The sequence below is a fragment of the Gossypium arboreum genome, chromosome 10 (genome assembly GCF_025698485.1).
Source record: "Gossypium arboreum isolate Shixiya-1 chromosome 10, ASM2569848v2, whole genome shotgun sequence".
NCBI lineage: Eukaryota > Viridiplantae > Streptophyta > Magnoliopsida > Malvales > Malvaceae > Gossypium > Gossypium arboreum.
The window spans coordinates 23,955,867-23,983,070 of NC_069079.1; the positions used below are offsets into that span (position 1 = coordinate 23,955,867).

The 27,204-nt window shown below is 32.4% G+C and overlaps 1 protein-coding gene and 1 non-coding gene across 7 annotated transcripts; one reads left to right on the top strand and one right to left on the bottom strand.

The window, feature by feature from the left end:
* Positions 1-1,623: 1,623 nt before the first annotated feature.
* Positions 1,624-16,176, bottom strand: LOC108489283 (uncharacterized). 6 transcript variants are annotated; one of them, XR_008272148.1, is made up of 14 exons: positions 15,959-16,176; positions 13,266-14,921; positions 11,334-11,451; positions 11,175-11,260; positions 10,667-10,899; positions 9,537-9,623; positions 9,350-9,449; positions 9,044-9,245; positions 8,903-8,955; positions 8,214-8,414; positions 8,078-8,134; positions 6,759-6,821; positions 2,133-2,249; positions 1,624-2,045 (listed from the first exon to the last, which is right to left on the bottom strand). XR_008272148.1 is itself a non-coding variant. In XM_053020012.1 (10 exons), exons 1-10 carry the CDS (start codon positions 15,995-15,997, stop codon positions 8,271-8,273), a joined length of 2,718 nt encoding a protein of 905 aa, XP_052875972.1. In that variant the 5' UTR covers positions 15,998-16,176; the 3' UTR covers positions 7,950-8,270. The 6 variants fall into 6 exon arrangements, 1 of the variants encoding a protein (XP_052875972.1); XR_008272146.1 differs by lacking the exon at positions 6,759-6,821; XR_008272147.1 differs by lacking the exons at positions 6,759-6,821; positions 8,078-8,134.
* Positions 8,526-8,626, top strand: LOC128283291 (U6 spliceosomal RNA). The gene has a single exon (XR_008273633.1). It is a non-coding gene; the product is annotated as a U6 spliceosomal RNA (small nuclear RNA).
* Positions 16,177-27,204: the final 11,028 nt, after the last annotated feature.

Consider the following 27,204-nt stretch of genomic DNA (forward strand, 5'->3'; position numbering starts at 1 on the left):
TTGATAGTATTATGCTTTTGAGATACCAAAATGTATTCTTGAATGACTAAGTTGTTTATACATATGAAGTATACAAAAGGATTATAAATTTTTAAATTCAAAATTTTTATTAGAAATCGTTTTGGCAAATAAAATTTTAGATGTGAAAATTTATTTTACTGATAATTTTTATTGCAAAATGTTTTGAACAATTTGTGCATAAAAATTTGACAAACCTGCCATATTTTATGTTTTGATGGTTTAAATTCAAATTTGAAAGATCAAACCTTACTTATGAAAACCTATGGGCATACAAAACGTTTGGACATTTTCAAATTATGAAAACCTTTTGATTAAAATAAGCTCAAAACTTTTGTAATTTCCATAAATTTAAAATTAAATTCCTATACTTTTATTTCAATAAGTTTAGTCTTAGTTTTAAATCATCAGTACTTTTCTATTAGATTCACACTTATTACTTTTTTTTACACAACTACCAAGTGATTTTTTTTATTTCAAACTGTCTCACCAACAAAATTAACAAAAAAAATTAATAATATTTCCATATAGACATGAATTTTGAATATCTACAAAGTTCCAAAACTTAATTCCTAAAAATTTTTAAAATGAAATACTAAATTCAATTGTAAAAGTACGTGGAGTTTAAATGGATGTTTTTCTTATACATGAGAAATGAACTTAAGTGAATATATGATTGGTGAATTTGATGCTGAGTTGCTCGGTGCTTAATTAATGATTGGGATAATTAAGATAATTGTGGTTGTAGCTCACGTGTGACAATTTGTCTAATTGCTTGACGTTGATGGTATCATACTAGGATTTCTTTTTTAAAAATGAATCAAGTTATATTTATGCATGTCTTCAGAGGAAGTATACAAAGTTATTACAATTTCTAAAGATTCCAATAATTGATAACAATGGTCTAGAATAACCGAACATACAAAAAAAAAAGCATTTTTCTTAGGATCAAATATAAAAGAACCTCTACTTTCTACAAAAAAAAAAAAATCCATCTTGGTTAGAACCTACCTCGACGCTAGCATCTCTCAAGGGAAAGTCTACAGGATAAAAAATCAATTTTGATGCCACGTTCATGCCCAAAACACATGCTCAACCGAAAAAGGAAAAAACAAAAGAACAGCAGCCTAACTTGGAAGCCTCAAATACTTTCCTCTTTCCCATACGAGATCCGTGACATAATAACATTTCCAAATATCATTTGCATTAGCATTTTTAATGAACCAAAAAATTTTACATCAGCATCTATCACATATATCAGGTTAAAACATAACGCAAAATCTTCTTTCCTCTGTTTATGAAACAAATTAAATAATAATGCACCATTCAAAATAAACGACTAAATTGATCCATCTCTCCACACAATAAGATCCGATCTAGCATCAAAATGAAAGATTGTGAAATAAGTGCAGACAACATTTTCCGTTTTTTCCGTTATAGATATTGATGTCCTTGGACATTGAGGTGGTTCCTTGTTCCACAAGGAAGGGCAAGGTCCAAGGGGCCTTGGAGTTGTTGCTCCGGAGAGCACTCTAGTGTCTACATCGATGCTTGTGGGAAAGGTTTTATGAAATAGTTAAGCATAGAAACTAGACCTTCAAAGGGTTATATATGAGAAGACTATCTATACCTTTCTTGGGAGGCCCTCACCTGATGTGTTGCCTTCTTAAAGAAAATTCAAGGTGTTACATCAAACTCGAATTTCGTATCCAACACAATTCTGTACAAATTTACTCGGAAATTCACATTATGGTTTCAAGCAAAACTATGTAAGCATAATTCTTGAAAGCTTTAATAGCAAACTACTTTAATGCTTTAGGCAACCAACCATACACAAACTCCATGTAAGGTTCACATAGAATGAACGAAGGCATGAAGCATAGTATTCCTCGTCCTTTGGCCATTTGAGTTTTCCTTTATCAAAACTCACTTACAACCAGGTTGATAGCAATGGTTTCAAACATAGACCATTTATAACGAAACCCGATACAACCAACCCAACCTCTAGCATAGAGTTCTCAAACCACCTGTTTTGAAAGTAACAATTAGAAGTCCACCCTTTATGTCAATAATCATGGATAAAAAGACCCAAAAAATATGGCCATTAGACTCACAAAATACACCAGCAAAATTTGCAAGAAGCATACTCCTTTTTGTTCAACCAATCAAGTCCAAACACCTCGAGTCACTTAAGAATGAATCTGGACTGCTCAACATAATGCATCATTTACCTGTTCCAAACCCAATATGTCAAAGACCGAATATTACTACTAAAAAACCAATTTCCCGTGATAAGCACTCAACGTCTTTTAGAAATTGTACTTGAACATATCATGATTTGGATTAGAAAAACAAATGATCGAACAAAGGATGGGTATCAATTGCCCTACAAGTAAATTATCACCAATGATATAAAATCACTAGCAATTTTACATCATTAATGATTTTAAAGATGATACTTTATCACATATGCTTCGTTTGGTTATTTAGTATATTAACAAGGAAAAACTTAAGTATTAAAATTACATAAAGAATAATTGGTACAAATATTTAAACTTAAAATTAGGAAAACTCCAATTAAAAAGAAACAAAACCTCTTCAAAATAAGTAAAAACTAATAGAGAATCTTTGCTGGAAACATATCATGTGAATGGTTAAAAATTACCGAGTGAAATTAATATATTGCTAACCAAACGAAGCGCTAGTTTAATATAGAATTGGTTTTATAGCATTACCACTTAACATAAGAATATATCTTCCTTAATAACAAAATTGTTAACGAATGCATGTACGTCAAATATTTAGGTTAAGAAGTATATTGTCACGTGCACTACTTAATGTTCTTATTTAAAGGCATGAGACTACCACATTAGCAGACTCAGACTTTTTTCCCAATTAACATGGTATCAGAACCACACATTCTTGGTGGCAAATTTCTATTCTCAAACCCAAACCCTTTTCCGTTTTCAAAACAGTGACATACTAGCACCAACTCCCCCCTAAAAGATGAGTCGTGCGTCTTGTTGATGAAGTCAACTTTTAATCTCCAACAATGAGTCATTGGGATTGTGTAGTTGGTCATAAGAAGGGCACTCTTAAGTTGTGGCCTACTTTGCAACCTGATCATCTTCATGTTAAAGGTTACACTTATTTAAATAGGTCTAGATCTTCACATGATAGGAGATCAACCACAGGATATAGTGTTAGAGGCACTTGGTATCTTGGAAAAGTATGAAAGAGAGTGGTTGCAATAACAAGTTTTGAAACTTGGTATTATAATGAAAGAACTTGGTTTTAAGCAAGAATAACCTATGACTAATTTGTGATAATCAAACAAGTCATTAAGCTAAAACACATTAAACCAGATTTTCATCTTATTCTAGATAAACACAATGATTTGTACACAAGAAGTGAGATTCAAAAATCAACAAGCAAACTTATTTGCAAAATTTTCACCAAGTTCCAAAGTAATATATTTTGGGACGAGCTAGATAAATATGACCTATGCTCCAACTTCCAAGCAAGTGTTAAGCATTTAGTCATTACAATACTACATTTCCGCACATTAAAATTAAACACATGGTTATACAAATGCGTAAATATACATAAACTTATATTAGTACAATTATCCTTAGGAACCTAAATGAGTGTTTTATCTGTTTTTGTCTATCTAACTACCCATCCCTCAATGATCAAGGTTTAGGGTATTGTGATAACTTGTGCTTTTCTCATGATACCTAAACCAAAAATATCCATTTACCTTTCAATCAACCATATGAGCCTTAAGCTAGATAAGAAGATTTTTGCCTCTCAAAATTTGGGCTTAAAAACCATCATCTCCCCAACTTGAAATAAAAAAATATGCCAATAACGAACTTTAAGTACTTAATTTCCTTGAGAAATGGAAAACATCATTTACATTAAGGAGTTAATGCGTCTAGTTGCATATATCCATAGGTATCTTAATTCACTTCACAAAAATTAGTTTCACAATAATCCTTAACTCCTACAAAATGAGATCTTCAACCATTGCATCAAAGCTCACAAACAATTTTGATCATTTTCGGATCTTACACTCAACATGAGATCAGAGATCGAAACCTACAAAATTAATGTATTTCCCCATAATTTCTCAATTTTACTAATAAGTTTAAAGTAATTCATACAACTCTCCTATAAGAAATTTGCATGCATAAGCTACTTTCTGTCCTTCCAATTATAAAATAATTCTCCCCTTATTCCTTGCAAATACCCTACAAATGTGCATAATTTCCGACGCTAACTTAACATTGATCGAACCACGTCCACCAAGGCATAATTTCTTCTCTCCACTACATTGTTATGTTCTGGAGTTAATAATGCAATCAATTGAAGTAGAATCTCATTCGTTATGAGATGTCCTACAAACTCACCCAATAAGCACTCACCAAAACCAATCACATTAGTGCTTTTGTGGATTTACATTCCTTCTTCATTTCTACATTTAACACTGTATATATTAATGGTTTCACTTTTGTAATACATTAGGTACACATCCATACTATGAGCGATCATCCATAAAGGTAAAATAATTTTGTATCCTCCGCATAAATCAAGGTGCACTAGTTCTAGGAATTCATCAACATCCATACCTTAGACTCTAAAAGACCTTTTAGTCATTTTACCCACTAGAGAAGATTCTCAATGGGAATAGACATATCCTCAAATTTTCCAAAAGACTGTCTTTAAATAATCTCATGATCCTTTCTTGATTAAAATGACCATATCTTAAAATTGAGAAGTTTTAAATTTCTAAAAGTTATCCACAATTTTCATATTAAGCAGGGTACGTATTTGGTTTGATGAAATACAGATTATTTTTCATTCCTTTCATCTAAGCATGCAACAGATATCAAATTCCTCCTAAAGCTAGGAAAATAAAAATAATCTTTCAATAAAAAGTATCTAAATTCATCAAAAGGGAAATGGATATCTCATACTACTACAAGCACCAAGCTCCTATCATCAATCCTCAATGAAAGGCTCTTATCATGCAAACTTCTTGTTTCCTTGAACCCTTGTAGAGAAATGCAAGCATAATCAATAGCTCCTGAATCAATAACCTAATTGTCTCTTAAATCTTTCACTAAACCAAGTTCAATCAGAAGGTCCTTACCAGTCTTGCCCATGGCAGCTAAGAATTCTAGGCAAGTCTTCTTTAAATGTCAACCTTGATGCAATAAAAGCACTTAGATTTTTTTAGGGTCCTTAGGCTTCTTCTTACCATCCTAGAAATTATTGACTAGAAAGGACTGCCACCTTCCTTTAGATCATTCTTCATGCCAATCCACCAAATTTTAACTGTCAACTCCAACTAGCTTCCTAGCAACCAACAAAGCCCTTTTCAATCTTAAAGAGTAGCTAAACAATTTCAAAACCAAGTGATCAAGACTACCTTATTATCTAATACTTATATTGCGCTTTCTATACAAAATGTTCAACCACATCTAAGAGAGCATATCTTTCATAAAATCAGCCTTGATCCTCCTATTCACCATTTCTTGAAAACTAGCATGGTGCCTTTTGGCAATAGCTAGACAGTCTAAAGAGTGGGACATAAACTCAACCTGCTCAAGTCTGCTCTAATGGTTCTTTTTGTTCCTTGATGGCACCAATTGTTGAAGCTAGTATCTTGCTTTCTCAATTTCAATGATCATTAGTTAATAATCAACCACTCGCTATATTTGTCTTTTAAAGCCATTAACCTACCATCCTCACCAAGATCATACAAATACTCATCCTTTTCTCGATCATTCAGTTTAACTCTATCTTTTGCCTAGTTCGAGTTGTCATACTGTGATTAGCCTCAATGATGGTTAGTTGTAGGGATTTGGTAATCAATGCCCAAATTGTTGAGGTTTTAAGGAGCAAGCTAAATTACAAAAGAGAGCCAATATGAGAATCAAGGTTCTTTAAAGGCTAATTGATAGAAGAAGTTAAAACCCCTAAACCTCACAAAGTCACAATAGGTTTTCAAAGCAATCAAATCTAAGAGAAAAGTAGTTCACAACCTCATCAAAATCCAAAAACCCAAAAAGAACTCTCTTGTTAAATCTCTTGATGTGAGAAGAAAACATGACAATTTACATAGAGTAACTTGACTTGGTCTTTGATTATGGGATAAACCCAAACATGCTATTGGATAAGGCAAAATTATTTTACTAAATGAAAGACCCATGAGATAATAGACTTGTCTCAACCAAGATTATGATAACCATTCTTGTCACTTTATGTTTTCCTATTTTTGCTAGTGTTGTAAAGGTGAGCACTTAGTCCTTAACATTTTGCTTTAGTGCCAAAAACCAAAGGCACCTGAAACCTTTTGAGTTAGGCATATGTAATCAAGCGTAGGCACACCTTTTTCTATAAGGAGTTAGGCATCGATTGAGAAGCTTGCCTAATTGAAGTCTACCATAATTTCTTTTGTTTTCAACATTTTATTAGATGCATCTTTACTAGTAAGAAAAGGATATTGTCAAAACTCTACTTCTCAAGATTCAAGTATTCAACAACAAACAGAAAATTATAAGAAAATCATGCATATCAACCAACAAAAGAAATAGAAGAGTTTGCATATTTTGTAGGATATATAGGACAACTCTTTAATGTTACCATCTTAAGCTTATTTTATGCAGATACACAAAAGCACATACAAAAGCATGCACATGTGCATATTGCTCCTTATTTCACTCGAGCAATACCTTTTTTACATCTTGCACCTTAAGCAATATAAGGACTCAAGCACCTGAACTGCACCTCATGCCCTTGAAACATCATTTGCAATAAGATAAAACAGCAAAAACAAGGGTGGATTTTATTTAAAACGATGGAAATAAAAAACTAGTTCAAGTATGATCACGTAATCCAAAAACTAAAATCATGTGTTTTATTAAATAATAGTAAAAAGACATTTCTAATTCTTTAACGGGAAAAAGAAGTTGCATGTCTACCTCGATTTATTTTCATTATGTACTTCAACAAGAAACAATAAAAATTAGACTGACCAAAAATAGTCAATAGATTTGACAAGCAAGTGAAATAGCCCTTAAAAAGATAAAAATTTGAAAATAAAATAAAATAAAAATAGAACTCGACTCGTCCAAAATAGTTGATCAATCAAGATCCCATGTCAACTCTAAAAATTCTAATAGTAATCCCTAGCAATTGAAGTTTAGGCATTATTGTTTCCCATCAAAACAACTAAAGCCTACTTTCACTTTTGAAATCCAAACAATGAAAAATCCATGAAAAAAAGAAATCACATTTTATTTAAAGCATTAAAACTCTAAGAATTGATTAGGTTTATAATCATAAGGTGGTTTTCTAAAGAAATATTAAGAAAATCTAATCAATCCTTTTCCTACTTTTACATAAAAATTGTTTTTCTCAAATTTGCAAATATTGGACAAACTTTATATAATCTAATTAAGGACATATTACTTCTCGACACTTGATCTTTATGAAAATCAACTTCAATTTTTAACACCTTTGAAAACTTGGATCGAACATTCCATGATATGCTATGCTAGGGAGTACATTAGTAAGTCCAAAAAACAAATTGCTTCCATATCTATATCTAAATATTTATTCTGATAGTAATTTAGTTCAAAGAAAAGTAAAAATATGAGATGAAACAATTAATGGTTTTATTAATAAAATACTACAGAAATGCAAGAAAAATTAGGCAAAAAGTAAAAGAAGCAAAGAAAGTTGTACCTTTATGACTAAGAAAACACTTCTGGATATCTAATTCCAATTTGGCAACAGAATTTTATCTTAACTTCAATAAAACAACATGCAGACAGAAACTATTACAGCAACTAGCAAAGTGCCAAGATGTTGCAGTTTATATAAGAAAAGGAAAAGCAGATAAATGAATATATAGATCAATATTCCTACAATTAAAAGGTCCCATTCAAAAATCTTTTAATCTGAGTTCTCATAAACATAAGGTAAGAGTCATGTCTTAGCAAGTCAGGAGCTAGTGATTGAAAAATTCAAGATATGGTGAGAATTGTACCATTAGTCACATAAACAAAAAGGGTGACCAATATCCACTGGTTAGATCTGCTATTTACTGCCACAGGAATGATGACAGTCAACAAAATAATTCATTGAATTGCATTCCCCTAAAAACAGTATAGATAGATGCTGACCTGTGAGCTTTTAATTACTTCATCAGTATTTCAATCTCTCCTAGCCAGTATTTGTCTCTACTTGCACAATTTCTTAGAAAGTCGTGTACGTCCACCACAATTGTTGGCCAAGTTTTCTTTCCCTATAACTTCTAATTTCAGCCTGCGCTTATACAACAAGCCATAGAACTTGTCCTCGCTATCAGACCCTTGCATGTGCTTCTACAAGGTTAAAACAAGATTAAAATAAAAACTTTGTTTTAAAAAAAGATTGTATTGGCAAAATTGAGACAGCTAGAAAACCAACGTTAACACTGAACTTGATAAATATTTGTCCCCTCAGGAACATCTGATAAAATTGGAACAATGGAGGAAAATTAGCATGGTCCCTGCATAACCATTACACACAAAATCAAGAAATAGTCCAAATTTTTTTAGTTATCCAAAAAGAAGATGCAATGTAAAAGAACTGAAATCACAGCCAGAGAAATACAACGTATTTATAAACCAATAACCTTTGTCCAAAATTATCTGTATGAATTTCAAAGAAAATATGATTTCTGTCCGCAGATACACGCGCGCAAAAAAAGCAGAGACATAAACTTTAGCAAGATCCAGAACAAAGTGCTTATATAACATGGTTGTCGGTTTAAGAACCGTGGAATAAATCTTAAAATATTAATGGCAAAGAAGGGACAATAAAAAATAACCTTAAAGATATTTGATGCATTTCCTCCAAAATCAGAAGATTTTCCAGAAAAATCTACAAGAAAGAAAATCAGGACAGAGTAATAAATACTGAAGCATATAGTTGTTTGTCAGTACTCAGTAATAAGGAAAGCACTTGGTACCTCTCATCTCCTTATTAAAAATAGAGTTCCTAAGGAATTTCTGCAACATTATCGTCCCCTGAAAGGCCAAAAAAGGATAGCCCAAAAATTGCAGCCTTTCTGAAAGAGGCATTTCCAAGAAACCAAAGGACTTTTCCCATGTTTCTCTAAGCTGAGGTATTGCAGGCAAGACTAATCTCTCAATGCCCATTTGAACAAGCAGCTGCAAATAGAAATATATGCATTCATAGTCTATTAAAAATTTAAAAAAGAAATCCCCTTTTCCATGCAAAGAAGAGACGAGGAAGAGGAAACCAAAGAAACTACCTTCTCCAACTCCTTGAAAAGAAGTCGACACATACCCTGCCGACGATATCGGAAAGGTGTAGCAATTAACGGCATCTCTGCAACCTTTAGTCCATGTATCCTGAAAATTAAATATAAAAGAAAATGAAGCTGCTGGTAAGCAAATTCCAAAACCCTCAAAAAAGGGAAAAAAGAGGAAATCAGGTACCTCACTGTGGCTATTGATAAAATTTCATGACCATTATGGAGAACCATGGCATAGAATCCACGAAAATCTACTCGTTTAAGTTTCGACCTGCACCAGTAAATATGAAAGCAAGAGAGGATAAATAGCAATACTAGAAGTTCATGTTAGATCCAACTTTTACAAATCGGTAAGTAACAGAATTCCTTTCTGCCCCCAGATTAAAAGGATTTTAACCAAAGGAGGAAAAGCCAAATTTGCTGTATAAAGCTTTAAGGCATCTAATAATGAACAGAAATCATGAATTGCATATTTTAAATAAGGACTATATATTATACATATCATACATTTATAAAGACTTTATTTCAACATAGAAAGTTTTAATCATGTCCAACAAAAATGAACAGAAAGCAACTCAAAAGAAGAATTATCCAATCTATTAAAGCAATTGTATTAACCTAACTCCAGAAACATCATTTTTAAAGAAAAGCACTATATACGAACAGGCTAACAATCACTGGCAACCCAAGGTCTTCAACCCAGCAGATTGACCTGCTAGGAAACATCAACGTAAAATCAAAAGAAAACAAAAAAGGAACAAACAAACGGAGTCACAATTCAACTACTCATTATCCCTCCAAGCATTAAGTCCACGAAAATGCCGATGAAGCTCATATCAGATTTAAACCATGTTTCAAGGGTAAAAGAAAGGATAAATGAAAATTTCCAGTTTAACAACGTGAATGTCAAACAGGACTTAGCTAAGGTGATTGACTGCCAAAGTTGAGGCAGAGATACACATTAGAGCATAGTGCTCATCTCTTGTGACCATCAATACACTTTGGCATGAATAACATGTAGAAAATATTGGTAAAGCAAAATTTTGATCTAGCAAATAGTAAAGCAACATGCAGCAAACAGTGATAATATACAGAAAACCAATCATGACAACTGTATGATGATAACCCAAGATGCCCAATGCTCAATGCAAGAAGAAGAGGCCACCAACTGGATAAGAGAGTGATGTAAGTTCTCATATCATTCACCAATGATCTTAAGGATTTTTTTAATATAATTTTTTTTTTAAAATAAAAGTCTTCCAAGTAAGAATTTATTTAGTCATCTGAAAACTAAAAATTGAAGAGAAAGCTTACCCTGAATTGAAAACAACATCTCTGACCAGATCTCTCTTGGTATGAGGATCCTTGACAGGTTCGAAACACTCATGGATAACCCTTAGTACATCTGATAGCTTAATCCAGGTGTGAGTTTTCAACATATCAGGAAATCCATACACATTTTTCAACGATCTCATCAGTGTCCAGCTTAAGCCATCAACAGTAGTGGGATTTGAAATTCCCAAAAGTTGATGAAGTTGAGCACATAACTGAAAAGAGCATATATGTTGCCATATATCATAACCAAGTTGGAAAGTCAAAAAAACCTCAATCCAATGTTCTCAATAAGCAGACAATCATATTCAGCAAGATTAAGACTCTTCAATTCTGGACACGAACCAAAACAAACTCAATTGAATAAACCACCTACAGCATGAAAACAAGAAAGAGACAACTATAGGACCCAGGAGGAGGATAAAACAAAGTCCTCAAAGCTATTTAATCACAGCCTTAAATGAGCTTAGACACTATAAAGGAATTATACCTTATAACAAGCCTCACTACAAAAACTCCCAAATAGGTAGTCTGTAGAAGACATATGCTGAGCTTCACTTAGGCAAGCAACATGATCTACAAAGAAAAAAAAGAATATATATAAAATACATGGAGATTGAATTACAAACTTCCCATGAATCTAACTCACATTGGCGGGTGCATTGGAGACAAGCTTTTGTAAAATGTTCAGTATCATCCTTGCAATCTCTCATGCTACATAGTCCACAACAGCAAGATGGACAAAACCACTTTTCATTAGGTATATCCTGAAAAAAATAGATAAGCAAATATCAATCAAAATTAACCACCAACCAATACCTTCATAATATAATTTATCATGTACACACTTTTAACTCAAAAAAAAAAAATGAACAGATTAAGAAGCAAAACATGAAGAAAACTTAATGGTAATTCATCCTTACTGCTTCAGGAGCCAAATGTCTTATTAGAAGAGTTGGAGAACAGGGGGTAGGGGTTGAGCCAATGTGATAGCACCGAAAGTACACAGCATGACACTTCACCATATACCATATTTTTGTTAAAAGGGGTTTATGCTTTTGGGGGCTATTTTCTTTATTTTATTTTGGATTACCATGACTATCTTTAACTTATGTGTTGTTGTATAATCTTAAACATTAAATGCTGAAAACTACCTACTAAAGAGATAAGCACTGAATTTGAATTATCAACATTGTTTAGTATAGGGTTGAGCCAATGTGATAGCATCGAAAATACACAACATGACACTTCACCATATACCATATTTTTGTTAAAAGGGGTTTATGCTTTTGGGGCTATTTTCTTTATTTTATTTTGGATTACCATGACTATCTTTAACTTATGTGTTGTTTTATAATCTTAAAAATGCTGAAAACTAAATACTAAATATATAAGCACTGAATTTAAATTATCAACATTGTTTAGTATATTACTAAAACTTAAGAATTGAATATCTTTATATTGTTTGAAAATTATAAAATCTCAAATTATGAAAATTATTAATTTCACAATTTTAATCTTATTAACATCATATTTTACATGATTTTGAATACATCTGGATTAAAAAAGTGGTAATTTAAATATCTCATCTTCTATAGCCCAAAAAAGATAATTGAATTCAAATTTAGAAAATAAAACTTCACATATTCTGTGGTAAGTGATAATTAGCTCTCACCGACTTATCACATTCCGCAATTTTTTGTTGAAAATTTTCTGTTAAGTAAAAATTGATTGAATGATCAAAAACATTTAAAAAATAAATGTTGAAAATTTACTTTTTCCATGCATTTAAAATTTTCAATGCTTTATCAAACCCTTAATTAAGAGCTAGGGTTTAGTCTTATCAGGGCTTTTTGTTATAAAAAGCATGCTTATGGATGTAATCAGAAGTAGTTTAGGTTTTACCCACTACCATATTAAAGAAGCAAGTAGTCTTTCTATTCCCTGCCCTTGGGTTTAGGGTTTTAGGGTTTATTAGTTAGTTGCTCAGACTAACTAATTAACCTTGATTTAACAAATAGGAGTGGTAAAATTAATTTAGGGGTTACATGGTGAAGTCTGTTTATTTGTTTATTTTTGTGTGAGGTAGGAGGATATCAAAACAGTGCTTAAGAAAACCACGGTTAATTAGTTAGTCAGATATCCTCTTACCTTACACAAAAATAAATAAATAAATAAGTATACGTCACCATGTAACCCCTAAATTAATTTTACCACTCCTTTTAGTTCTTTTTCAGATTTATTTTCCTAGAATGAAATCAAGTTTCTACCTGAAGCTTTCTTTTTCTACTACCACCCTAATGATTTAACTGAACATAATCTTCCTAGAATAAAGGAAATCCCTGGTCATTTAATAGTCATAGCTCCTTTCTAGCTAACAGATTTTATATTACATAAAACACCAAAAATCTAGCATTAAACATAAAATATTGGCATGTGAATTCAAGCATCCAAAACAAATCAAAATTTATGCCCTATTTAATTGTGGCAACTGTAAACAAATTTTATAAGCAATAAAATTAACAATAGAAAAACAAGACATGTAATTAAATAGGTTCATGATGCATGAATGAGAACAAACCTTGAGGTTAATGCAACTTAAATGATATGAGCATGGGCAGTAACCACAAATCATAAGATCTCCTCCATAGTGACAGACACTACATATTGTATCACAGAGTCGGGAACCGCAACATCGCCGCTTCCTCTTGCGCCTCCGAGAACGAGACACCATGTCTTTAAGCCTAAACTTTTTTCCACAATTATCAACAGGAAGACTTGAACAACGATGACCGTCAGGTAAAGCATCATCTTTGCTTATGACATCTACGCCTTTCTCTTCTTTCTTAGGGTTGCCTTCAACTTTTGCATCAGCTTGCTTAGTTTTCTTTGAAAACCTTCTCCTCAACACTGAATCATTTTTATAAACAAGGAAAGAAGCCTTGTTATTCCCCTTCTTCACCTTTGATGGATTTTTAACCTTTGAATTAGGCCCCTGGTTCTTTGAAAACTTTTTTCTAATTAATGATCTTCTCTTCTTAGGAATAACAGAGAAGAATGATTGCATGCTCGCCTGCACTTTGCTACAGTCAGGGAAAATGACAGTAAGATTACCATCAATCTGCCCATGCTTAGTGAAAGTCCTGTAAATTGATTGATTGTCTTGAACATCAGAGACAGAAAAAGAAATGGTTTTACTTCCTCTTGAGCAGTCAACAGAGAGTTGATTACCCTCATTCTCACTAAGTATGGGAGACTTTTGCTTGTCTATTCCATAATCAAATTTACCAGACTCCTCCATTACTTGCTTTTCTCCACATGATTTATCTGCCACAGAACTTTTTCTAGTAGATGGATTCATTTTAGGTAGCTCCTCATGTTTCAGTTTTGACATTACAGATCGTCTCCTTCCTTTGTGCTTACCAAGAGGGCCTTTTCCCTCTCCTTTTCGACATGACCCAACAGCGTTGAAATCAGTGCAGCTACCTGCTTGTGCAGAAATGTCAGATAAATAGGAATTTGTCTTCCCAGGATCCTTTGATTTTTTACTTCTCCTTCCCACCATCCAGGCCAAGATTTTGCGATTAGCAAGATTTCGCCGGCTAGACCCAACTGCAATCTCCTGAACAACTTCCATGAAGTAGGTCCTCCAAACAGTCCGAACACCACAAGTCCACTCAGATATCATTTTTCCAAACCCATAATTTAAACGTAGGGAGGACCAAACTTTCTTTACACAACAAGCCAAGGGAACATCACCTTCAAGTTCTTTTGCTAGCTCCACCAATACCCATATACCTCGGTCTCTCCAAATGCCCAGAAACTCATCCCACTCATGAGCTACACGTAACTGACTCGCACTGAATTTGCACTCATCATCCTCATCAGGAAAATACACAGACCGCTCAGATGCATTATCATCATTATCCAAAATAACCCCTTCCCACCATGCATCTTCAAACAATGCATCAACACAAACCCCAAAACCCAGATTTTGATTAGAATGAGGTTGAGATGAGGGAGGAAGAGGTCGTATATACCCTCGATAGGTTGATGGAACATGGCGACGGGTATGAAGACCTTCAACTGCCTCTGTCACAGGGATGGACTCAATGAGCTTCGAATCACCTGTTTCACACAAGAGCTCATCATATTCAATTGATCGGGATAAATGCGAAACTCCAACAACCACCCCAGGGTGCCACGACCCCCGCAACCCTTCCTCAAATTGGCGAACCTAAAAACAGTCCACGATGAAACTCGTATCAATACAGCACGCAATCAAATAAATGCAACACTGTGTGACAAAAAAAATGTAACAATCATTTCACTACATGAAGAAAACATTACTAAATTCTCAAAATATTCATTTACAGATAGCCCATTGTAAACATTACTAAATTCTCAAAATATTCATTTACAGATAGCCCATTGTGTAAAATAGGGGGAAGATTGCATACATCAGGACCTTCTCAATGTTGTGCTTATAGGGGAGCTTGGGTGCATCCTCTTGCTTCATAGGAAAAGGTACCAAAATAAATAAATAAATAAAAGAGTTTGACTTGAAAACTGTGAAGAACTTGCATGACCAAGCTAACAACAAGTTCGGTATCAAAATTGAGTTTTGGAACTTCTCTATATTCAAAGTAATTAAATAATCAAGGCATTGGCCTCCAGAAAATAAGATTTCCGGAGTCCAAAAGATTTCGGTTTTTTTATTTATGAAAAGAAAGAAACTGTTATTTATGTTTACGATTCAAGTCTCAGACATCTTACCCAGAAGGAAATTAATGCGAATTAAACCTTATCTAACAAGAGAGTTACAAATGATTTTGGAATCACCAATTTGCCAGATAAAATTAGCTTCCGCGTGGTTACTCGGAAAATGCGGGAAATATAATTTCAAATTTGAAACCTTAATTTCTTCAAAAATCAAATGAAAGCAGTGAAACAAGACAATTCGAAGCTTCTATTAAGGGATCAACCGAAAGACATGTAATTTTTCAATATTCAGTAAGAGAACAAAATTTTCGAAATAAAGAACATTTAAGTCTCCTGTTTGGCTTCCGGGAAAATGCAGGATGAACAGAATTTGCTAACTCACAGGTGGATCAGTAATTATTTAAAAAAAAAACAAAGACTAATGTCAAGTTTGAAACAAATTTCCGTCGATTTTCTTCACTCAGAAACCAAACAGAATAATAAGAGGTGAAGAAAAAACAAGATTATTTAAAAGAATCAAAATTTATACCTAAAAAGAAAGAGTAGCACTACCTCGACTCTCTCATTGAGAAGAAGCTTCCTCTGGTTCATGGTTCATGAATTCAAACCTTTTCTTTTCCTTTATCGAGAGAGAGAAATAAGCTAATGACAATGGATCTTGCTTTGACGGAGAGGAACTTTGGGTTTTTATTTTATAGCATAACAATATTATAAGTATTATATGTGTTAAGTTAGTATAATAATTAAGTTAAAATTTGTTATAAAAGGATATATATATATTTATTATTAATAGAGCGGAGATAATGCCTAGTGGGGAGAGAAAAGCCAAGCAAAAAATTTTGTTTAATTTTCTTCTTTCCGAAACAAAAAGGAAAGAGGGGAGAAGTTGCACGGCCAAGAGCTCTTGTTGCATGTCTAATTTAGTTAGTGAATTTTGGTTATTTTTACATTAAATTTATGTTTTTGAAGTGTTAATGTTATTAGTTAATTTGCCCTGGTAAGAATTAATGATATTTGTAGAAGTTACCATTGATGAGAAATTCAAATGCTTGGTGTTATTTTGTTAGATGTTAAATTTATGAGTGATTATGAAATTATATTTATATATATGTAAGTGTTTGGGCTATCACATCAGTAAATTTTGAATCTTTAAAATTGTTGAAGTTAGACCAAGCTTAAGTAAGGACTGATTTGATAAATCATGAAGAGTGTAGGTACTCTTTTTTTTTTTCGAATGTTAAATGTCTTTGAGGTGATGAGTAAATTATAGGTCTTGGGCTAATTTGGTCAAATTGAGTAGTGATTTTTGTTGATTTTAATCTCTGGGGACTTAAATGTTGTAAATTCAAAATAACATGTTTAAATCGTGATTTATAATGGTTAAGGGAATGCTGGAAAATAGTATAAATTGGTTTGATGGGAATTGATTCTGGAAAACTAAAATTTGGAGGTTTTGCATTAAGGATTTAATGGTATATATATTGAATGAATGCAAAGATGTGAAATTTGTTTAAAGGGTTAAAAGTTTGAGTGTAACTATTCTTGGGGGTTGAATTATTAAATTAAAATAAGTGGGTGATAAATTAGTAATTAGTATTAAATTTTAAAGTGGGATTAGAATAAGGACTACGTAAATAAATAGTCCATTAATTTGAGGAGTTTTGGTTAGTGGATAATTACGAGGGAATTATATATATGTAATTAATTGTATAATAATGCTTAAATTAATAATGATGTTAAGTAATAACAAAAATGAAAATGAAATGAAAATATAAATAAAATAAAAGAAACAAATAGAGTAGTGGGGAAAGAAAAAGGAAAGAGAAACAAAATTAAAGCTTCATCTCTTTTGCATAGGTGTGCAAAATTCGGCTAAAATCGAAAAATTCGGTTAATCGATCAAATTCGGTTAATCGGTAGGTTAACAGAATTAATTTGGTCGGGGTTCGGTTAATAATTTTTTGAGTTTTCGGTTAACGATTAATTAGGTTTGAAACCGGTAGGTTAACAGAATTTTTTCGGTTTAACCGAAAAAATTAATAAATAAAATTATAATATATAAATATCCCACTATTCACTCAAACTCAATCCAACATAAACCCAAATACCCAATCTAATATATATTAACCCAATTACCCAACCCAACCCAATTACTCAACCCAATCATAAAAATTACAAATAATTTAATAAATAAAAATAAAAATAAAAATAAAAATCTAAAACTAAAACTAAAAATAAAAATAAAAAACATATAATTTTATACAAATAATTTGGTTAATTCGGTTAATTCGATTAATTCGGTTAATTTTATATTTATTTTAACCAAAAATTATAAAACATATAATTTTCGGTTCGGTTAATTTTTTTGAAAAAATTTCGGTTCGGTTAACGATTAAATTTTGAAAGGTCGGTTAATTCGGTTAATGTTATTTCAGGTCGGTTAACCGATTGAACACCCCTACTTTTGCATGCCGATTCGGTGGAGAAAAAGGTTAGTACTATTCGACCTTTAAGCTTCACTTTATTGGTATAATTTGATTATTTTCAATTAAATTTTATATTTTTGGAACCTTAAAATCATGTAGTACATTACCCATGTGGAAATTTAGAGAAATTATAATTTTTTTGGAACTTGCCATTGTTGAAAAACTCTAATGTTTGAAGTTGTTTTGATAGAATTAGGGGTTAAATTGTTAATTTTTGTGAAGTTTAGGGACTGTTTTGGTGGATTGTTCTTTGTGCTAGAAATTTGAGTTGAATTACTAAGTTTTGTGAGCAAGCAAAAAATTTTGTATTATAAGTATTATTACTATTAGCTTTCAAGGAGTTAAATGCTATAAATTAAATTAGCATGGTGTTAAGTTATAAAATTTAAGAATTTAGGGATTGTTAATAAATTATATGTATATGTGGTTAGTTATGGAAATTAGATGAAGATGCAATCAAGCTAATTTTGATGTTAATGATTAAGTTGAGTAAATGTCAATTGTTGAGAGTAAAAGTATAAATTATGATCTAAGGTTAATTGATTTAATTAAAAGCAAGTATGGTATTCAAATTAAGTAATGGAATTAATTTGTTAATTTGATAAAGAGAAGAATAGATTGGGTATCAACCGTGGGAAGGAAAAGATCACTGAGTAGACGTATTCGATTCGTAGCATCTGTCGTATTTCGGTAAGTTTGTAGTCTTGAACTTAACCTTTTTATTAATAATTTTTTAATTAATAATTAGATGTTATTTAAATACTTTATATACGTTCATATTTGAACGATGATGTTAATTAATGAATGAGGAAATTGTGAAAATAAATAACTATTTATTCATCAGTTTATTCGACTAGCGTTGGGTGCAACTTCTATCAATTTATTTGACTAGTGCTAAGCACACATTTGTTGGTTTATCTTACTAGCGTTGAGCGCAAACTCTTTCGCGGTTCATCTGTCACACACTGGGTGCCATGTATCGATTGGACTATACATCAAGGTTATATGAACCATTGAAGAAGGTTGGTTATAGGTATTACTAAGGAAGAATTATATTTACTTATGTATATACATTTATTCATTGGAAGATATGATATATTTCTTAAATTAGATTATTAAAGTTGTGAAATAAATTCAAATACTTTAGATATACTTGTGGTTATTCAAATAAGTGAAATCTACTTAATGCAGATTGGTTCCCATGTTTACAGGTTAGATAAATAGTAGACTCGGACTCAGCATCCTACAAGAATCCCGTACTCAAAGTCGAAGATGTCCTCTTTTGTGTTTTTGGCATGTACCTAGGGGGTATAAGTTTATTCAAATCTTTCGTCTATGGATAGTTTTGATGAATGTTACATGTATGATATATAAATTATAATCTTGGTAAATGATGCATATATTTTGATATAATTATGATTATATATGTAAATGTTTGGAAATGGTGTTTTTCTTTAAATAAGCTAGATGTCCTATTGAAATTGGTAATTTAATTTGGTTGACATGGAAGTGTTGAATTAGGTATTAGCCTTATAACATTTTTATCACTCTTGAGTTAGAATAATGAATTAATGTATATTTATGTTTGGTCATTTTGTTGATGCTTGAGTGCATATGGTAGATGTTAGATAGTGCATTGATTCAAATGACTTATTTGATTATTTAGTACATGGTTGAGGTGCATTTCAATGAGATATTGGTTAAGCAATCAAGATAGTTGTTTTGGCATGCTTTGAGCATGTTTAATTGTGTTTTGAATAGGTTATATGATTAATGAATCAATTGCATAGTGTCCAACAAACCACAATTTGGTAAACTTGAGTTTTAAGGTACATTTAGGTGCACATGGCCTGTCACACAGCCGTGTGTCATATACGAGCAACACACACGGACATGTACCCCAATTTCAAAAGTCACACGGTCTGGGGCATTTCACACTGCCTGGCCACACGGCTATGTGTCCCCTGTTTCAATTTTTTTTTCTAATTTTTCCTAACTTTTCCAATATGCTACGATTTGACCCCGAAATGTTTCCAATCTATTCTTAGGGCCCTAAAGACTCGTTTTTAGGTCCATATATGTATATTAGCTCATGAATGGAATAAGATTGATTAATTGTAATCATGATTAATTGTAATCATGATTGAATAATTATCGTATGAACTGTTAAATGTTTGGTATGTTATTGTAATATTTTGTGACCCAATCCGGTGACGAAAGCGGGTTAGGGGTGTTACAGTTGGTCAGTTGATGGTAATCCCTAGACACATGCACTGATGTGGACATCAGGAAAGTGTAATAAGTCACTTCCATCCTCGTCAAAGACATTTGCCTCCTCCTGCTTCCAAGCTCGAACCTAAAACTACTGAAGAGTGCCTTAGTTTGAACACAAACACAATCGGAGGCTAGTTCTTATCATTCGGAGTTATGTAGTGACAGTTTTGTGTAAGAGTTCCAATGATACTACTATTATCCAGAGATGTGCGATTCCAGTTCTCATTTTCAACAACTGAGGTCATCAATGATGGATGATATGTTTAGCTCTACACCCAGTACTCCACACCTCTCGTTCAAACCTTTGGGACATCATTTTTTGAATTACTTTGATAAAACCCAAGGTTCGTCAATGGATGATGATAATACAAGTTCAAGAGAGGAAAACATTGAGCTTCTAATAGATCATCACCAACAACCCAGACTTCAACGAAGGGTACCACAGCATTTCACCCCATAAACAACTCCATCCTACCATTTTTCTGATTAATTTTATTTGAATTTGTAACAAGGATTCATTATTTTCCTTTATAATAAACATGACAATGTTGGTGTTATAACTTCAACCTCATTTTCCATTATATTAAACATGACAAAGTTGGGGTTATATTAATTAATTTTGATTAGTGTCAATAAAATACAACAAATAATGTTTAAAATACATTTGAATTTCGGGTACATAAATTTATGTTTGACTTGACTGCAATAATTGTTCAGGATGGAAGTTCCAATACGGGCACTTGTTTTGAATGTGGTCAATTGTTATGCATAGACCATAACATTTAGGTTCTCTATTCTCCCTCAAGTCCATGTCATTCTGAATTCTGCTAGCCTACCAACCCTTATGTAGCTTATGTGGCCTCGGGATTAGGATTAACTTGAATATAGGCGAGGCACTTCCCATGTCGAGACATCCCTGAAGGTGGGAAACTCGTTTTCCCAAATACGTAATGTATGTTCCAACTTGTACACCTTATTGATATATTGGTCAAATTCAACCTTAGCCCATGCACATGCTACAACGACATTTGAACATGGGTACTGAAGAGTTTGGAACCTCCTGCAGTCGCACCACCTAGTTTGGAGATCACCATAGAACCTGGTTGGGATACTCACTCAATGATCGACAAACTCAGTAACTTGAAAATTTTCCAAGTGTTAAGAATATAGTTGTACAGTCATCAACCTCGCTTTCTGTGTATTGACTACCATCGCCTTCCTATCCTCCTTGCAGTGAACGTGTCCTACTTCCAATTGCTATACTTGTTTCTCCCCCAATCTTGGCATCTAGGTTGCTAACCTATAGAATGTAGCTAAGAAAATAGCTAAAATGGACAGATGTTGTGTACGCTTCAAGACAACATTAACAGACTCTACGAGGTTGGTGGTCATAAGTCCATAGTGAAACCTGTCATCAAAACATTGAGCCTATTTAGATGGCTCTATGACACTGAACCAATTGTGCACATCATTTTTTGTTTTAGCCTGAACCCTCGCCACCCTCTATTTTAAATAGTGTTGTTCTAGCTTGTATCTTATGGGGTATTTCTATAAAACATGTTATCATTCCTTTTAGTTTCTAATTGTATCCAAAAGAAAAAGAATATGACCATTGAATTACCCATTTTTACAACTTTTTTATGCCAATCTGCATTCTTAATTCCCTGTAAAAGTTAATTGCAATGTTACAGATATAATACATGAATATCCACGAAACATTGAAACACGTAATCGTCATAATTAGCCCCTTTGATTGATCAAAAATAATGAAAATGTTGTCTTATCTAACAACATGCCTCCACAAGTTCGTCAAGAAAATTTTTCACAATTCCATGTTATCACTTTCCACAATGGAAAAGACTATTGGTAGTATGTTCTAGTTACTATCTTTTGTAATCGTAATAAAGAGGATTTGCATATATTTCCCATACATCCAGGTTATATCAACCTATACAAGTGGCTTATAGTTGGGAAAAGGTTGTAATGCATAGATTAAATGTCTAGAATAAGTTGTGGAAAATTCTTTTCCTTGGATCTAGTTGTTCATCCGAGTCATAAGCAAGCAAAGTCTAGAAGTCAATCATAGTCCCTGGCACGTATTCTTATATTGTGGCTAACACCCATGAAGTTTATTGTGCAACATATCCTAATCACTGTACAATTGTTCCACCACTATCTGTTTAGCCCACCATGCTTTCCTGCATGACACTTTGTATTAAAACAGGGATTGCATGTCAACAATCAATACCAATACAGGAATGGTAGGTATGTCTTTCACCAGTGGCATGATGCAGTTGCAAATTATTTTCGCATCAAGTTTCTCATGATCTTACGGTGTCCTTGTACCAGTGCATATTTGAGGCCCTACATATTTTTGAATCTCCCACATTTGCAACCTCTGCATCAATACAACTTGTATCTATTAGTTGTAACCTTCTACAGACAACAATCCTTGATATATAATTTTGGTTTAGATACAACGAATTTGTAGTCAAGTAACACTTTCATACTATACTTCTTGATGGCAAATACACATTCCAGATTGTTTGGGAATTGTTAATCTAAAACCAACTCTTCTCATTCAGGATATGACGCCAACCAGTAGGAAAGTATTATATCTGGGTATTTTGGCAACTCAAATGCATGTGAAACATTGGGATTTATGCTCAGCTTGTGGGTTGAAGGATCATTCTGTATAACAATGCCACAACTCAATGTCCCAAGCGGATGGGCATATATATTATCATCGTCACTTGTGCCTTTGTCATCGATATCATCTGGGACCTCATTGAGATCGGGATCACTAAAATCTTGACCCTAGTAATTGGAACCATCATCATCATTGGGTCCTTCTTTTATTGGATTTGGTGCCCTAAGTTTACTATTGTCATTAATATACACTTGTAATTTTTTTGAATAGATTGGTTAATAAAAATTATTCATGAATTCCATTAATACTTTTGTAACACCCTACACCCGGTCCAATTGTCGAGCCTAGGAACAGGATGCTACAACACCGTCTCATTATCAACAAAGCATAAAACATCTCATTAACATGCGATCAACATCATAATCAAATAACTATATAAGGTTTAAGTCTAATCTCCCCTGGACGAAGTTAAAATTCGCTAGACATACAATAATCAACCTTAAAACAAGTTAAAAGCTTGCTTAAAGTCCATTTAACATAAATTTCCAAAAAGTCACAAATGTATCGATACTCATTCGATGGTATTGATATTGTTTAGAAAATTGGTACCATTTTAGCATTTCGTTTCTCTACAAAAAATAAAACCTAGCAAATTATTGATATAAACCAAAAAGTTTCGGTATTATTACCTCGAGTATCAATACTCGAGAAATGGTTCCGATACCAAATTGAGTTACTGACTTCCTGCTCATTCAAAATATCATGGAGGTATTGATCCTAAATACCCGATTATCGATATCTCTGCACAAAACAACAAAAATAACACCAAAACAAGGAATTTAACACAACCATACATATACCAACTCATCATGCATTTAAAAACTCGAAGTTTAGCATAAAAAAAATCTGAATTTTGTAGTTCCATGCATCATCAATAATTTAAGCTAAGCAAACTGATGAACTAATATTAATGTCCATAATTTTGCGAATAATGTAAATCAAATAATCATCTAAAACATCATGGCAATATTCATGCAACAAATATAATCATTGCATTTTTCAAGAGTGTCGAAAATGATGGTTTTGAGGCCACAACCGACAAAGGAGTTCAGTAAATATTATTATTTAATATTTAAGAGTCAAATATAGTAATATAATAAATTTTGATTTGATAATTTATGTTATTTGAACAAATAATCAAGTTCAAGTGGTATATCCTTAAAGTCAAGTGGTTTTAGAAATGAGGTATTCAGACCTCGTTTCTATAAACCAAATCCATAAATATTTTATTAAATATTTACAGAGTGTTATTCGGTCATATTAAAATTTGGTTAAGAAATTTTAATATTTAAATAGTTAATTAGGTAAAAGGATTAAATCGTAAAAGTTACCAAAGTTAATTTCTATAAGTTAAAGGTTTTAAAAGGTTAAATTAATATGGTTACAAGGGTTTTGATGGAAATTGTGCCAAATCTTAGTGGCATGCACGGTTAGTGCTTTGTTTAATTAATTTATATGTAATATTTTTATAATAATAATTAAAAAGAAACTTAAGGAAAACAAAGCTTATTATTTTTATTTTCTTTGTTCTCATCTTCTCCAAGCCAAAAACACCATTGTTGAAGGGAGAACTTTTGGCCAAGCTTAATCTCTCATGCATGGTATGTGTTTGATGCCCATTTTTAATAATTTTTATGTTTTTGAGTTTGTATTAGCTTAAACTAGCTATCCTAGGAGTCAATTTGTAAAGTTTTTAAAAGTTTAGGGACTTTCCATGAATGAGTTTGAAGTATTTTTTTCTAATATTAATTGATAGATTGTTAAAATTGGTAGTTAAATATAAGTATTTTGTTAAGTGATTTTTAGTAAATTTAATGTTTAGGGATTAAATTGTTGAAATAGTAAATCAATGTAAATTGTGTGAAATGAGGAAAAATATAGGATGTTTGTAAACTTATTAAGATTCGGCTAGCATGGTCTTTAGTGAAAAATGGTGAATTTGTAAGTTTTGGTTTTAGGGACTAAATTGCATAAAAGGTAAAACATTAGGGGTAATTTTATAAATTTCTCATTGATAAGGGTTATAAGTTGTATTAATTATATTAAGTTACTTGAATGGTTTACTTAAATAAAAATTATTATTTAGATCAAGAAATGAATTAAACGGATACAAACGAAGGAAAAGCTAATGTGTCGGATTAGTCATCGACTTCGTTTTTACAACTGTATTTGTCGAGGTAAGTTTATATTTTATTTTACAATATTACATTCGAATTTATAAAATTAATTGATATCTTTACATATGTACCAATGAATTGGTGTTTGAGATTTTCTTGATTGAGACAATAAAAAGTCCGTGATTGAAATAAATCATGGTATTATACTCAAAAAGGAAAAAGACCATGGTTGAAAGATACCATGACATCATATTCGGTATTTCCGAATCAATGAAAAGGTTGAAAAGGATGTTACACGAAAATCATATCAAATGAAAAGGTCAATAACTCATCCTTCAACCATTTGCTATTTAGGTAACATGTTTTAGGTGAGATATGTATCATAAGTATGAAAATGAGATGAATATTTCTATTAGTATAGTTTGATAATGAATATTAATGCCTTGGTGTAATTATATGTTTCATATGTCTATAAATATGTTATCTAGTTGTGGTTGTGGTGTGTTTAGAGAATTAAATGGTTATATGAGTATTTTCTGAGTATTTGATGTTGTTTCATTTGGTTCAATAGATAATTAAGGCTTAAAACGAAAAGGTACGTATATGAAATGAGCTACGTTATTGAGAATATGGAATGGAAAATGTAATATGTATAATTGAAAGGAAAAATGTAACAAATGGATTATATGATGGATGATTTATATATTGAAATCCTTTACATGATATGTGCCATGTCTCATTGGTTGATATGTTCTTAAATGTATCTACTAACTATGTGAAGTGTTGTAGATAGTAAAAAAGAATATCCATATGATCTAAGAAGCAATGTTTAATGGTTTAACTCGTTTTGTGTTCGGTAAGTTTAAGTTTCTGTTATACGAGCTTATTAAGCACTAGTTGCTTATGCAATTGTTTTTCTCTTCCTTGTAGGTCATCGAAAAGCTTGATCGGTTGGAATCTTGTCGAAGCACCATCATACTATCCATTCGTCATATTGGTAGTTTTGGTTATTTTGGTTAACAATTACAAATGGCATGTAATAGGAGTTTATTTTTTGCTATTTACCAATGTGACTGATTTAAGTTTATTTACTTATATGCCTTGATGTTGGCTTATAAATGTATATGTAAGTATGGCTTTTTGTCTCTTGTAAATGCCTTGTGATTTAGATGGCTTTTGGTTCATTGAAGTGTGAATGAAGTGGTTAAATGGTAGATATGTGATATAAGTTTAAAACATGAATTTATGGTATTAAGTTTGAGTTGATTTGGATGTTAACTTGTGTGCCAATGAAGGTACACTAGATAGATATTTAGATTAAATGATATAGGTGTGTTTTAGCATGTAATAGGGCCTGAATGTTGATTTGATAACTTGGTTTGTTTTTAGTTTGTGCCAAGCTTGTGTCATAATGTCCTTAGTTGATGAATTGCAAATGAAATTGAAAATATATGGTATGTGACATTTATGTATGCTCATATGAAAATAGGTAAAATATGGTTGAATGATATGCTTTGAAACAATTATTTAGTATATAAGATTTTTGCTTAATGAATGAACTTAAAATGTTGAATTGAGTCAAGTTGATGTGTTAAATTGTGGTGTCAATTGAAGGTATACTAGTTAGGCACCTAAGTTGGTTGATTTTGGTATGTTGTAAAGTGTTTTGGTCATGGGAAAATGATTGGAAATAGTATGGTTTGTTGTGCAAGAAAATGTTAATGTTTCGGCTAGTTTTAGGGGCAAATTATGCTGCACACGGCCTGGGACATAAGTTGTCAAACGGTCGTGTGTCACGCACTGCCACCCCACACGGTCGTGTGTTTCAAGCGAATATGCTAACGGTCAAAGACACGGCCTGTGACACAGTCTGTGACATTGTCGTGTAACTCAACATCGAATGCATACATGGTCTGGCACACAGCCTACGACATGAAATGTGACCCTATTTCGAACACCCATATAGGAGAACACACAGGCTGGGACACGACCGTGTGTCCAAACTTTGAATGTCCACACGGTCTGGGCTATGTCACATGGCCGTGTGACCCCTGTTTTCAAGTTTTTTTTCCAAAAGTTTTTGTTTTGTTTCAAATTGATCCTTGATTGTTCTCAAGTTATTTTTAGGGCCCCGAAGTCTCGGTTTAAGGCTTGTAAGATTATTTTTACTATGATTATATTACGTTGCATAATTTTTTTGTATTGAAGTTA